General features: G+C 40.2%; 1 protein-coding gene across 1 annotated transcript; it reads left to right on the top strand.

Annotated features, from left to right (window-relative positions):
• The first annotated feature begins 4883 nt into the window (after nucleotides 1-4883).
• nmt1b (N-myristoyltransferase 1b) lies at nucleotides 4884-8852 on the top strand. The gene is made up of 12 exons (XM_082152625.1): nucleotides 4884-5042; nucleotides 5139-5238; nucleotides 5332-5476; nucleotides 5552-5670; nucleotides 6626-6717; nucleotides 6803-6919; nucleotides 6999-7169; nucleotides 7280-7388; nucleotides 7870-8040; nucleotides 8137-8304; nucleotides 8486-8623; nucleotides 8728-8852. The coding sequence occupies exons 1-12, from the start codon at nucleotides 4981-4983 to the stop codon at nucleotides 8746-8748; spliced, it is 1413 nt and encodes a 470-aa protein (XP_082008751.1). The 5' UTR covers nucleotides 4884-4980; the 3' UTR covers nucleotides 8749-8852.
• The last annotated feature ends 3879 nt before the right edge of the window (nucleotides 8853-12731 follow it).

Below are 12731 nucleotides of genomic sequence, written 5' to 3'. Positions count from 1 at the left end.
TGAAGACTTAACAGAGCAGCCATCAAGTCTTAGACAGTATTCTAGATTATTACGTGAGGACGTTTTTTGTCCAATAATTAGAATCTCTGTTTTTTCACAATTTAGTAGTAGGAAATTACGAGTCATCCAATTTTTTTATATCAGTTATGCATTCCGTTAATTTTGTGAATTGGTAAGTTTCGTTAGGTTTTGAAGAAATATAGAGCTGAGTATCGTCGGCATAACAGTGGAAGCTAATTCCATGTTTCCTAATGATATCGCCTAATGGTAGCATGTACAGAGTGAACAGCAACGGTCCTAGAACTGAGCCTTGTGGTACGCCATACTGAACTTGTGATCGATGAGACATCTCTTCATTTACTGCAACAAACTGATAACGGTCAGATAAGTATGATTTAAACCATGCTAATGCAATTCCACTAATGCCAACATAATTTTCGAGTCTATTTAAAAGAATGTTATGGTCGATAGTGTCAAATGCAGCACTAAGATCGAGTAACACTAATAGAGAGATACAACCACGATCGGATGATAAGAGCAAATCATTTGTGACTAGTGGCGTGGTAGTGGCGCAATGGATAAGACACATGCCTTTGGTGTGAGAGACCCGGGTTCGAATCCACTGTGAGACACCAATGTGTCCCTGAGCAAGACACTTAACCCCTAGTTGCTCCAGAGGCGTGCGACCTCTGACATATATAGCAATTGTAAGTCGCTTTGGATAGAAGCGTCAGCTAAATGAATAAATGTAAATGTAAATGTAAATGTAATGAGGGCAGTCTCAGTGCTATGGTACGGTCTAAATCCGGACTGGAAATCCTCGCAGATATCATTTATTTCAAGAAAGGAACACAGTTGTGAAGATACTGCCTTTTCTAATATCTTTGACAGAAAAGGTAGATTCGAGATCGGCCTGTAATTGACTAATTCTGTAGGATCAAGTTGCAGTTTTTTTAACAAGCGGTTTAATCATTGCCAGCTTAAAGTTTTTTTGGTACGTATTCTAGAGACAACGACGAATTAATGATATTAAGAAGAGGATCTATGACCTCTGGAAGCATCTCTTTCAGTAGCTTAGTCAGTATAGGGTCTAACATACATGTTGTCGATTTAGATGATTTAACGAGTTTAGTAAATTCTTCCTCTCCTATAGCAACGAATTAATCAAAATTTTCCTCAGGGATACTACAATTCACTGCCTGATGCGATACTGTAGTAGATAATTGCATAGTGATAATTTTGTCCCTGATATTATCAATCTTATAAGTGAAGAAGTTCATAAAGGCATTACTGCTGTGTTGCTTGGATACTTCGGTGCTTGAAGCTTTCTTTTTCGTTAGTTTAGCCACCGTTTCAAATAAATACCTAGGAATATGTTTATTTTCTTCTAATAGGGTTGTAAAATAAGCAGATCTAGCAGCTTTTAAAGCCTATCTGTAAGTAATCGATGGATTGTGCATAGTGCTGGTGGACTATGCAACACGATACCCAGAGGCAGTGGTGCTCAGCAGCATTTCAGCAAAAAGCATTGCAGATGCACTGTTTTACGAGTGGGAATCGCCAGAGTGGAAATCCCGACAGAGATTCTCACTGATCAAGGCACGGCGTTTATGTCACGAACATTACGCAAACTTTACGAATTATTGGGCATTAAATCGATTTGCACCAGCGTCTATCAGACATGTTCTCGCCCTTGCCTGGTTGAGCGAATCTCATTCAGCACCATATTGAGCCTGGCCGTGCCAGTGTGGTGTTGTGCAGCCGGCCGTGTTGTTTACCTGAACACAAAAAAAAGTGGTTCAGACTGAATTAGAGGCGATGCTAGACATGGGGTTTATAGAAGAATCCCACAGCAATTAGGCGAGCCCGGACGGCTCTGTACGATTCTGTGTGGATTATCGCAAGGTGAATGCTGTGTCGAAATTCGATGGATATCCAACGCCGCAGGTTGACGAATTGCTTTATCGGCTTGGTGTAGCTCAATTTTATTCAACACTGGATTTAACAACAGGGTATTGGCAGATCCCCTTATAGCCTAAATCCAAAGAAGAAGAAAAAACAACCTTCACAACGCCATTTGGATTGCACCAATTTGTTATGCTTTCTTTCGGATTGTTCGGGGTACCGGACACTTTCCAGCGTCTCGTGGACAGGATTCTCTGGCCGCATGCTGCATATACCGCTTCCTATCTGATGACATTATCATCAATAGTAATGCCTGGCAGCGTCATATGGAGCATCTGCGTGCTGTCCTGAGAGCACTGAGAGTGGTCAGACTGACAGCCAAACCAAAGAAGTGTGCTGTTGGGCGTGTGGAGGTCAGGTATCTGGATTCACGACAGGTGCGTCCCCAAGATCCAAAAGTAGGTGAGGCACTTCCTGAGGCTGGCAGGATATTACAGAAGGTTTGTGCCTAATTATTCAGACCTTACCAGCCCGCATACTGACCTCACTATAAAGGAAGCACCAGATCCGGCCCAGTGGACTGAGCTGTGTCAGCAGGCTTTCACCCAGGTAAAGGCTGCTCTGTGGCAGGCAGGTCTGTGACACTCCCCTGATTTTTCTCTCCCCGGTAGACGGTAGACGAGTGGTGCATAAGTAGGTCAAGTGTGTAAGCCGACTAAAGGTCCAATGGTTGTTTTCCAATGGTACGGGTGAAGGTTTTTGTGTGTTACTGTCTTTCCTCATGGCCAAGTAATCTGATTAAATGAAATAATTTTTTTCATATGTATTACCTCGTTATTTCATCTGACTCCATAAATGAAACGGTTTTAATGATATCTGTGCATCATTAAATGTGAGCGAATGTTTGACTATTCTTTTTAACTCTTTACTGAAAATAATGTCAGAGTCAGTTAGAATAAAATCAAATGTTTACAATTTATTATGTCAGGTAAATGTATCATGCCAATTTCATAATCAGTTCAAATATAATAGATACAAAACATCAAATGCTCTGGAATAAAGAGAAAAGATGTGAACCTTGACATTATAAAATACATGATGCAAAGTGTTTTGCATACACTTCACATCACGGGCTGGCCGGGCTGGGTTACAGAATCGTGCTGAGCCTCTTGTTGCATTTCATTATATAGCTTTCACATGGAAACATTTGCTAACGATGGGAATTTGCATTCAGAGTTTACACCTTTTGGGAGGAATAATGCCATTTGCCTGGAAGACACACCCTCCTTTGTGTACAAGTTATCCCTAAAACTCTTAATAACTTATTACCTTTTGGTTTACCTCTTTGGGAATGAGACATTTGTACCAGTCGCACTGAGACATTTCAAATGATACCAAACATGTATAATACTGTATGATAATTGTTCACATTAAACCATATAATTTTTTGGGTGAATTTCAGGTGATCTCAGCATAAGAGAGAGAGGGAACGGGGGAATGGGGGGTCAAGGGGGGTCTTGCTTAGGTGAGACTTGCGTCTCGAATGGTGATGCTAGTTTCACAAGAGAGAGTTCAAATGTTAATTTCCAGAAAGGTCCTTTGTCTTCTAAGGGAGACGTCGTTCCTCAACTAGACTGCCCGGCATTTTCTAATTCCTCAAGTCTTACAAGTGCAAACTGAAAAACACTTGTGTCTTGTTGCAATAATTGGCGTGGAGAGACCACATAAAAGCCACATGGAAAGAGGAAGCAGACGGAGAGAGACTGACTGAGGATCCGACTCATGCCTGCTGAAGGCTCTGGACTGGTGAGCTGCGTGTGGAACTATTGTGCACTGAGACTGAGTTTTTTGAAGCGAAGAGAGCGGGACTTTGTTTTTCGTTCGTGAAAGTGAACAAAAGCAAGAGCCTCAGTAAAAGCCGACCCTGACTTCTTCCTTCCTTATCTTGACATGCGTAACAATAAACTTTCATGATGAAGAACTGCAATGTCATGTCAGTGTGACTGCGATAGAGATGATAATCAAAACCAAACAGATGTTTTAGTTTTTGGCTGACAATTTAAAATGTATATTATTTTCAACCTTATTTTCAATATAAGAGCAATTTATACTTGAATGTGCAAGGCTTCCAGTGTCAGTTGCTTCCAGTTATTTTTAAAAAGTTTATTGACATGGCACTTCTTGATGTTCCAATAACGTCTTCCTCTGGCATTAAAAAATAAACAAACTGATATTTTTATATAAATATACATTTTAAACAAACTGAATTTAAAACCATAAAATTGGAGCTAATTTTGTCAGGTTTGCTGGTTGATTAAATGAAACAGAATAGGTGTTGACTGATTAAGAACCATGGAAACTAACTCGCAAATCAGGCAGGCAAAACGGGAACAGAACACAGAGAAAACAAAACCAAAACAGGCTACACATGACAAATTGAAACAAATTAGGTGAAAAATGTCAAGAGGGTTACCAACAGTTATGGTTAGGGGTTGGTTAAATCAATTAAATTTAAATAATTTAATTTTAAACAATAAATCATTCCTGAAAATCAGTAATACAAATACAGAGTTGAATAGTTAGTGCTATAAAATAGTACATACTGCTAGTACATACTACAACAGAGTTTTAGATATGCAGTCCTGGAACTGCAGCCACTGGAATTGCAGTATCATGTTACTCATCTTGACAAATTATAGCAAACTAGTTTACAAAAAAACTTTAAAATCATATTATTTTGTTATGATGCAAAAAACGCAATAAAAGTATTTTCAAAGTATTTTCAATTTATCAAAGTATTGATAAGGGAAACATATATTGCCGCAGTAAGGCTATTAAATCTAGTTGAAAACAAGTTTATAGGAATTTTAACACAATCTAATGGTTTAAACATTACTAGTAGTGGCTCTGAAAACAAGCCTGAAGTGTTACGCTAAGATAAGTGATCATTGTGAGTGGGTGTGGAGGGCAGCTGATTGATAGATACTCATGTTGGAGGCTGGGTGTCTCCCTCCTGCTCTAACAGCACATTAAGATAAGCTCCTATAGCACAAACACCCACAACTACAGAGCTGAATGATCATTTCACTGGCTGCTCCAATGCCCGAAAACGCTTTCATGGCCAAGCAGAAAGGCCTGTAAGTGCTGTATCTATTCATTGTCATTTCTCTCTCTCTTTCTCTCTCTCTCTCTTTTAATTCTATTTTATTTTGAAATGTACTGTTTTTAAACAGCTTAGAGGAAAACAGGGGTGCTGAAGGCAAGAAGAAGAAGACAAAGAAACACAAGGACCAAACATGGGCTAAAGAAGGGCCACAGGACCCTTTCGAAATGGTAACTAATAATCTATGTCTGTCTATGTGTATCTTTTTTTATGAGATGTATGAGTATATTTACCTGTTTCAAATAACTTCAATTTGTTTCCAGCTGGACTCTCTTCCTGAGGAGAAGCAACAAGAGATTCAAAAAGCCCTGCACCTGTTTTCTTTTGGTCAGGGGCCACCAAAAAGTCTACTGGAGGCTCATAAGCACACATACCGCTTTTGGGATACCCAGCCAGTCCCTAAGATAGGTATGATGGACAGTGCACAGCTAGAAACAACATTACCTGTGTGCATCTCTACAAATGGCATTCATTCTCTTTTAGATGAGGAAGTGACATCATATGGACCGATTAAGTCAGAGATGCCCAGTGTTCGAGAAGAGTCGTACTCACTGCCACAGGAATTCATTTGGGACACGCTCGACCTGGACAATCAGGAGCAGGTGAGAGAAAGGACTTTTTGAACTAATAAAGTCCCAAAATTATTTATTGAACAGATGTGAACAAAAATGTAATTGAAATCCAGGGATGGACAAAGTACACTTTAGCTAAAATATAGATGTCTTGATGAAATACAAGTTTATGTACTCTTTTTCATTTTCTAATGTAGTAAAAAATCTAATTAAACTTAAAAGTACCAAAAGTAAAGAAATGATAAGGACTACCCTTGTCAAAACACTTACTAATTATTCATTATTAATTTTATATTATCTCTGTAATTATTACAGAAGTAATATACTTTAAAAGAATATGTGCAAAATGAATGTTTCCGGACACTGATTGCATGTTATTTAAAATTAAAGGAAAATGTATTAGTTTAAATTTATACTAAGTATACTAATTTATAATTAAGAGTGCTTTTTTGACCCACTTAAGAAGAAATTTAGTACACTTTTATATGTAATTTCATAATTACTTGGTGTCTTTGAAATATGGTGACAGCATATTACTGAATGAGGTGACAAGTATTTATGGTACTGTAGTAAAACTTTTAATTTGACCTTTATTTTAAAAGTAAAAGTGTTAAGTGTCTTTAAGTGTTTTAAGAAACATGAAAGTGTAGGCCTATAAGTACACGTTCTTTTTAAAATATAATCTTAAGATTTTAAGAGTATTGTAAGTGCACATTCAATATAATTAAGAACATTTATTTTTTATAAGGGTACTGTTTATGTTTTTGCTCTTTGGTATACTCCATCCTCCTGCTCAAAATACCTTTTTTAAGAGAAGGCAGTCTGATGACACCGTCGCACAGATAGGATAAAGCTTAAATAGATTTTTGCATTTCTGCCCATGCACCAGTTGGGAACTACAGGTACTGCAGTAAAAGACAAACGGTTATCTTTATCTTCAACCCTGTAACTAGTTTCCTCCTTATGTTTCTCTATGTAATTGTAGCTGAGAGAACTTTGTGATTTGCTGAATGAAAACTACACGGAGGAGGATGACAACACACTTCGTCTGCACTACTCACCACAGTTCTTGCTCTGGTGTGTTTGATCTCTTAATAGTTACATCAATATGATCACAAACAACTGATCTTATAATTTCTCTATGTTGTTGCACTTATTGCAGGGCTCTATGCCCCCCTGGAGGGCAATCACAGTGGCACTGTGGAGTCAGAGTAAACTCCAGTCAAAAACTAGTGGGATTCATAAATGCCATTCCTGCTACTATGAAAGTATTTGACATGTAAGTGAAGAATTTTTTTCAGTTGGTTAAAATTATTTAAATAATTTTGGTTGATACAAATGACAAAGATGCTCCACAGAGAGCTAAAGATGGTGGAAGTGAACTTCCTGTGCGTGCACAAAAAACTTCGCTCAAAAAGAGTGGCACCAGTCCTAATCAAGGAGATCTCCAGACGTGTCCATCAGCAGGGTATATCTCAAGCAGTCTACAGCACCAGTGCAGTCCTACCAAAGCCTATTGCAACCTGCAAGTATGATGGAAATTGTCAGGATGTTTCTCTTACTCCCCAGACCACCGCTGCTGTTTTATTTGTGGTATTGTTTAAAACCAAATTCTGTTATTCTTTATGGTTGTTAAAAGGTACTGGCACAGATCGCTGAACCCACGCAAGCTGATTGAGCTGAATTTCTTCTCTCTCACTCGTAACATGACCCTGCAGCGTGCCCTCAAGCTAAATCGGCTTCCTGAGGTCAGACTGCCCTGCTGAGTCGCTAATTTTTCCGGAATTAATTTAAAATTCTGATTGTCATTGAGTATTGATTTATTATGTCATTGAGTATTTTTTAAACTAGTAATTTGTTTTACAATGTTATGGAATTATTTTAAATTAATTTCTCTATAAGGCATATAGTAGGTGTAAACAGTGATTAACAAGAATAGAAGTATCAATATCTTTCCAAAAATCATAGTAATCCTAAACTGTCTGAAAAAAATAAAAATAAATAATAATAATTGTGGCTAGTTTAGAGCAGTGGATCTCAAACCTTTTGACTTTGAACAATATTTTTTACAGGTTTATTTCATTTTAAGCTCATATTGGTTTGTTTAAAAAAAAATATATATATATAGTGGCATTGTCTTTGTTTGGAGTCCTTTTGAAGATGTGAGAAAAAGTATGTACATCTTTTAACTACACTAATAATCTCTCTCCTTATTTTCTATTACAACAGACAACAAAAACTACTGGCCTTCGCCCCATGACTGCGCAGGATGTGCTAGTGGTTCAGGCCCTTCTGAGAGAACATCTAAAGGCTTTTCATCTCTCTCCTGTTCTGACCCTGGAGGATGTTGAACACTGGCTTCTGCCTCAAGATGGCGTGATTGACACATATGTTGTGGAGGTCAGTATGATGAAAAGGACCTTTCAACTCTCTCATTCAGACATCTATGGTAGCTGTCATGTGATGCATTAATGACACTCATATGTCTCTATGCAGAGCATGACCGGTACAATAACTGACATGGTGAGTTTCTACACTCTTCCCTCTACGGCTCTGAACCACCCTGTGCATAAAGGGCTGAAGGCAGCCTGTGTTCTCTACTGTATCAGTAAAGCCACCCCGCTGCTGCAGCTAATGGAGGACACCCTTATCATCTGTAAAGCAGTAAGTCAAAGGACATATCAACACAATTCAGCTGAATATATCGATTGTGCCTCGTATGAGGATATTTACTGCCCATCTGTCACATCCAAACTACCCTGGCCTATAGAGTCATTATGCTTCTTTTAATTGTATAGTTTGTTCTGGTCTCATGACTTATTGTGCTGTCCGTTTGTCTGTTCAGAGGGGGTTTGATGTGTTCTCTGCAATGGATGTAATGGATAATAAAGCTTTTTTGGAGCCACTTAAGTTCAGAATGGGAGAGGTACACAAACAGTATTACCTCTACAACTGGAGATGCCCTGAAATATCCTCAGACAAGGTAATCAAACATTCTGTGATAGTTTAAATTTATTTTTCTTCTTCGTTCTTTTGAAGGAAAAGTGATAGATTTAATTAACTGATACTGTGTATTCTATGTTTCAGGTGGGTGTTGTGCTGAAGTAAATGGCAGTTTGCGCCACAAATGTGCAGTGAAATGACATAAGCACAAAACTCAAATAGCACACTTTTCTTAAATATTAAATAAATCCTCATTTCTCAATCTGAAATTTGCATCCATGTGTTTATTTAATGACCAAGCATTGAAAATGTTTAAACCCTTGCCAATAAAGATCTGTAATGCTTATTTGGATTTTATACAATTATCTTTAAAATACAGTATCCTAGTTTATATTAAATTCTTTGAATGAGCAGAAAACCATAAAACTATAGTATTGACATCTGTTTCATTCAAGCTGCCAGAACTGGGTTACTAAGACCTATTAAAATGTCTGTGCAACATATAAAAACATAATGGAGAACTTGATCAATATTATAAAGAAAAAAACACGCTACATACACGGAAAAGAAAATATAAACACAAATGCAATTGCGTTTGGATCATGTCGCGCAACATATGCGTCCACAAATTGAATTCCCTTTCAAGGGAACTCGAGCTGCGTCGAAACGCCGTGGGAACGTCCCTGTGTGATTGCGTCATGAAGCACGTATGGAATCAGTCCAAACATCATAGGCGGGTGACGTCATCGACCAGGAAACTATAAAGCACCCCTGAATCATATCAGTGCTAGCTTCTGTGCCTTCAGCAAGCACTCTGTGTGAATCATTGTATGAAAAGTGTTTTTGTCTGTCCTTGGTTGCTACTAGGCAGGAGTTTTGTCACATATATTCATTATATAAAATAACGATATAAATGGCTAGCAAACAGCAATATAGGAAGTGTGTACATCCCTGCACTCGATATCTCATGGGTGGGGATACACACAAACTATGTGTTGATTGTTTGGGAGTGCAGCATCCCCAGTCAACTCTCGAGGGGGCTGATTGTGAGCATTGTGAGCGTTTACCAATAAGAACGCTGCGCTACCACCGATTGCTCATCAAGGAGGGCGGTTCGGTTCACACTCCCCGCGGCTCAGGTCCCGCTTCTGCCAAGGCTGACGTGGGATTCGCAAATAGATCTGACAGCGGGGTTTGAGACGGGCCCAGCCCTATCTCAGGGTGAGGAACTAGTGGAAATTTTGACTTGTGCTGTAGAAAAATTAAGCATCGAGTGGCCTGCGGATAAGCAAGAATTAAGGCAGAAAAGCAAACTAGATGAACGCTTTCTGCCTTCCCGCATGCAGCCTCCACACCGAGGTGTTTAAGTCCTGGAAAAAGCCGGTTTCATACCGTGTGTTAAGTCCCCAAACATCTACATATTCCAATATACATGGTAGACCACAAGGTTATGGGGCGATGCCCAGGGCTGAAGAGAAACTTGCGAGCCATCCTTTAAAGCAGTGGTTCTCAACTCCAGTCCTCGGGACCCGCTGCCCTGCACATTTTGTATGTCTCCCTTATTTAACACACCTGAACCAGATCATCAGCTCGTCAGGAGAGACTCCATGAACTGATTTGAGTGTGTCAGATAAGAGAGACATACAAAATGTGCAGAGCAGCGGGTCCCGAGGACTGGAGTTGAGAACCACTGCTTTAAAGCACCGGCATTAAGGCCCGTTCACACCAAGCACGATAACTATAAAGATAACGATAAAGATATAATTCTAAAAATCGTTCTCCATATTAAAGAATAACAGAGTTCACACCACATCTATAACGATAAAGATATGAGGAACGATATCGTTGGGATCACTTTCAGAACGATTTTTTTTCCAGCTGTCCAACGATAAAACACTGACAGCCAATCAGAATCCATTCTAATTTAAAGGTCTCGCGCATTTAAAATGGCAGATGACATTGCAGAGAAGTTAATCGTCGAGGTACAAAAAAATCCTCCACTGTTTGACAAGTCAAACCCCCTTTTCAAGGATACGTTAAAAAAGATGGATATATGGAAAGCAATCGGTCGTATCCTGGGAATAAATGGTGAGAAGTATTATGCAGTTTAGCGTAGTAACAAAATTACCTCAGGTAGGCTATCCAGCGCTAGTTTTGACAACATTGCTGAAGTTGCAGTGAAAAAGGCGTTGTATACATAAAGGTGTTGACTAGGCGATGTTTTTATCCCATCATTGACCGTGCTTAGAATAAAAAGACTGTTATCGGTCGTTGGTGTGGACGCATATATAATTATCTTTATCGTTATCTTTATAGTTATCGTGCTTGGTGTGAACGGGCCTTTACCCTCCAAGCCAGAAGGCTTTATCTCTCCATGCCACCAAGGAGACGGCCAAGTCATTGGGCCGTTCTATGGCAGCCCTGGTGGCTACGGACATCTTTGCCTGAGCCTCACAGGAATGAAAGAAAGAGAAAAATCGTTCCTTCTGGATGACCCGCTTTACCCTGCTGGCCTATTCGTTGAAAAAAAGCAGGCGACGGCGTTCCAGAAATTCCTTTCACTCCTTGTTCATGTTTCTGGGAATGCTGGGCGGGAACAGTCCCGGCCGTCGACCAGCTCCTCCAGAGGGTTTCAGGAGTTTCATAATTTGCTCCAGGAGCTAGGTTTGGTGGACCTAACGGTGAGGACGCTGACGAGGACAGCGTAGGCCGTAAGGCCTCGGCCTCGAGTGGTCGCTGCCTGACGAGCCCGCGCTCTACAGCCCGGCGCGAGGTTCACCCTCGCCCGCACCCACCTAATCTGTCATTTATTTTTGTTTTGATAATAAATGGAGCCAGCCTCCAAAAGTGAAACCTGTCCTGTGATTTTTGTTTTTATACACTAAATTGTGTTTGTTGTCTTTACATTAGAATAATAATGTTTCATATAATCTAGAATAGATATGGAATAAATAGCATTCAATACAAAATGAGTATCTCTCATATATTGAAATCGAGTTTTTATGTGAAAGATTTGCTTTGTTGTGCATTTTAGTCATATTACAAAATAATTTATTGAGGCCAAACATAAAATAACATTATAAACTGTCACTTCACCACGTGACAGCAGCAAGCAGGCTCCTGATTGGTTAACGCGGCGCGAATTGACGCAGAAGTTCAGATTTTTCAACTCGGGCGGCAGACGCGAATTCGCATCAAACCCGTGAATGCACAAATAGCACTAATAAAATCATTCGCGCTTAACGCGGCAGACGCTCAATTCGCGCTATTTGCGCGAACTTGATGCGCGAATGAGGCGTATTCGCGTCTACCGCGCCGTGCTCTACGCCCCATTCGCGCCGCAGGATTTTTTTACGCGCGTAACGCGTCTTTGCATTGACTTAACATTGAAATCACTCGCGCCTGACGCGCTATTCGCGTCCGGTGTGAACGCACCATTAGTAGATTTTCTGGCAGAGTGGAAAAGTCTTCCAAATATATCTCAGTGGGTCCTGCAGACGATCGAAAACGGTTACGCTATTCAGTTCAGGTCTCGTCCACCACGATTTAGAGGGGTCCTGCCCACAGTGGTGGGCCCTGAGCAGGCTCTGGTAATGGAATAAGAGGTAAAAGCTCTTCTGCAAAAGGAGGCTATAAAATGGGTTCCTCCTCCCAGCAGGGAGTCCGGGTATTATAGTCGGTACTTCATTGTCCCAAAGAAGGATGGGGGGTTGCGTCTAATTTTAGATCTGCGCCTGTTAAATAGCTCAGTAGGGAAGCTCAAATTCAAAATGCTCACTGTCAAGCAGATCATGTCACAAATCAGATCCGATGACTTGTTTGTCACGATAGATCTAAAGGGTGCGTGCTTCCATGTATCCATCCTTCCACAACACAGGAAGTTCCTGAGGTTTGCTTTCGGGGGCGAAGCTTACCAATATCATGTTCTTCCGTTCGGTCTAGCCTGGTCACCCCGCACATTCACAAAGTGTAAGGAGGCAGCTCTGGCTCCGCTGCGACTCCAGGGCATTTGTATACTGAACTACATCGACGATTGGATGATTCTAGCTCAATCGGAGCATCAGACGGTTCGGCATCGAGATGTCGTTCTCCCTCATATCAAAAAGTTGGGGTTGAGGTTGAATGCCAAGAAAAGTGTGCTATCTCCA

Source organism: Leuciscus leuciscus, assembly GCF_965113295.1.
Source record: "Leuciscus leuciscus genome assembly, chromosome: 21".
NCBI lineage: Eukaryota > Metazoa > Chordata > Actinopteri > Cypriniformes > Leuciscidae > Leuciscus > Leuciscus leuciscus.
This window is presented reverse-complemented; position numbering and strand designations above follow the sequence as displayed.

What these genes read in the sequence shown, in the direction of transcription:
- nmt1b (XM_082152625.1), top strand. Translation starts at nt 4,981, where the DNA reads ATGATCATTTCACTGGCTGCTCCAATGCCCGAAAACGCTTTCATGGCC. An exon ending in CACAGGACCCTTTCGAAATG is followed by an intron (nt 5,239 to 5,331) that starts GTAACTAATAAT and finishes ATTTGTTTCCAG; the next exon opens with CTGGACTCTCTTCCTGAGGA. An exon ending in TCACCACAGTTCTTGCTCTG is followed by an intron (nt 6,718 to 6,802) that starts GTGTGTTTGATC and finishes CACTTATTGCAG; the next exon opens with GGCTCTATGCCCCCCTGGAG.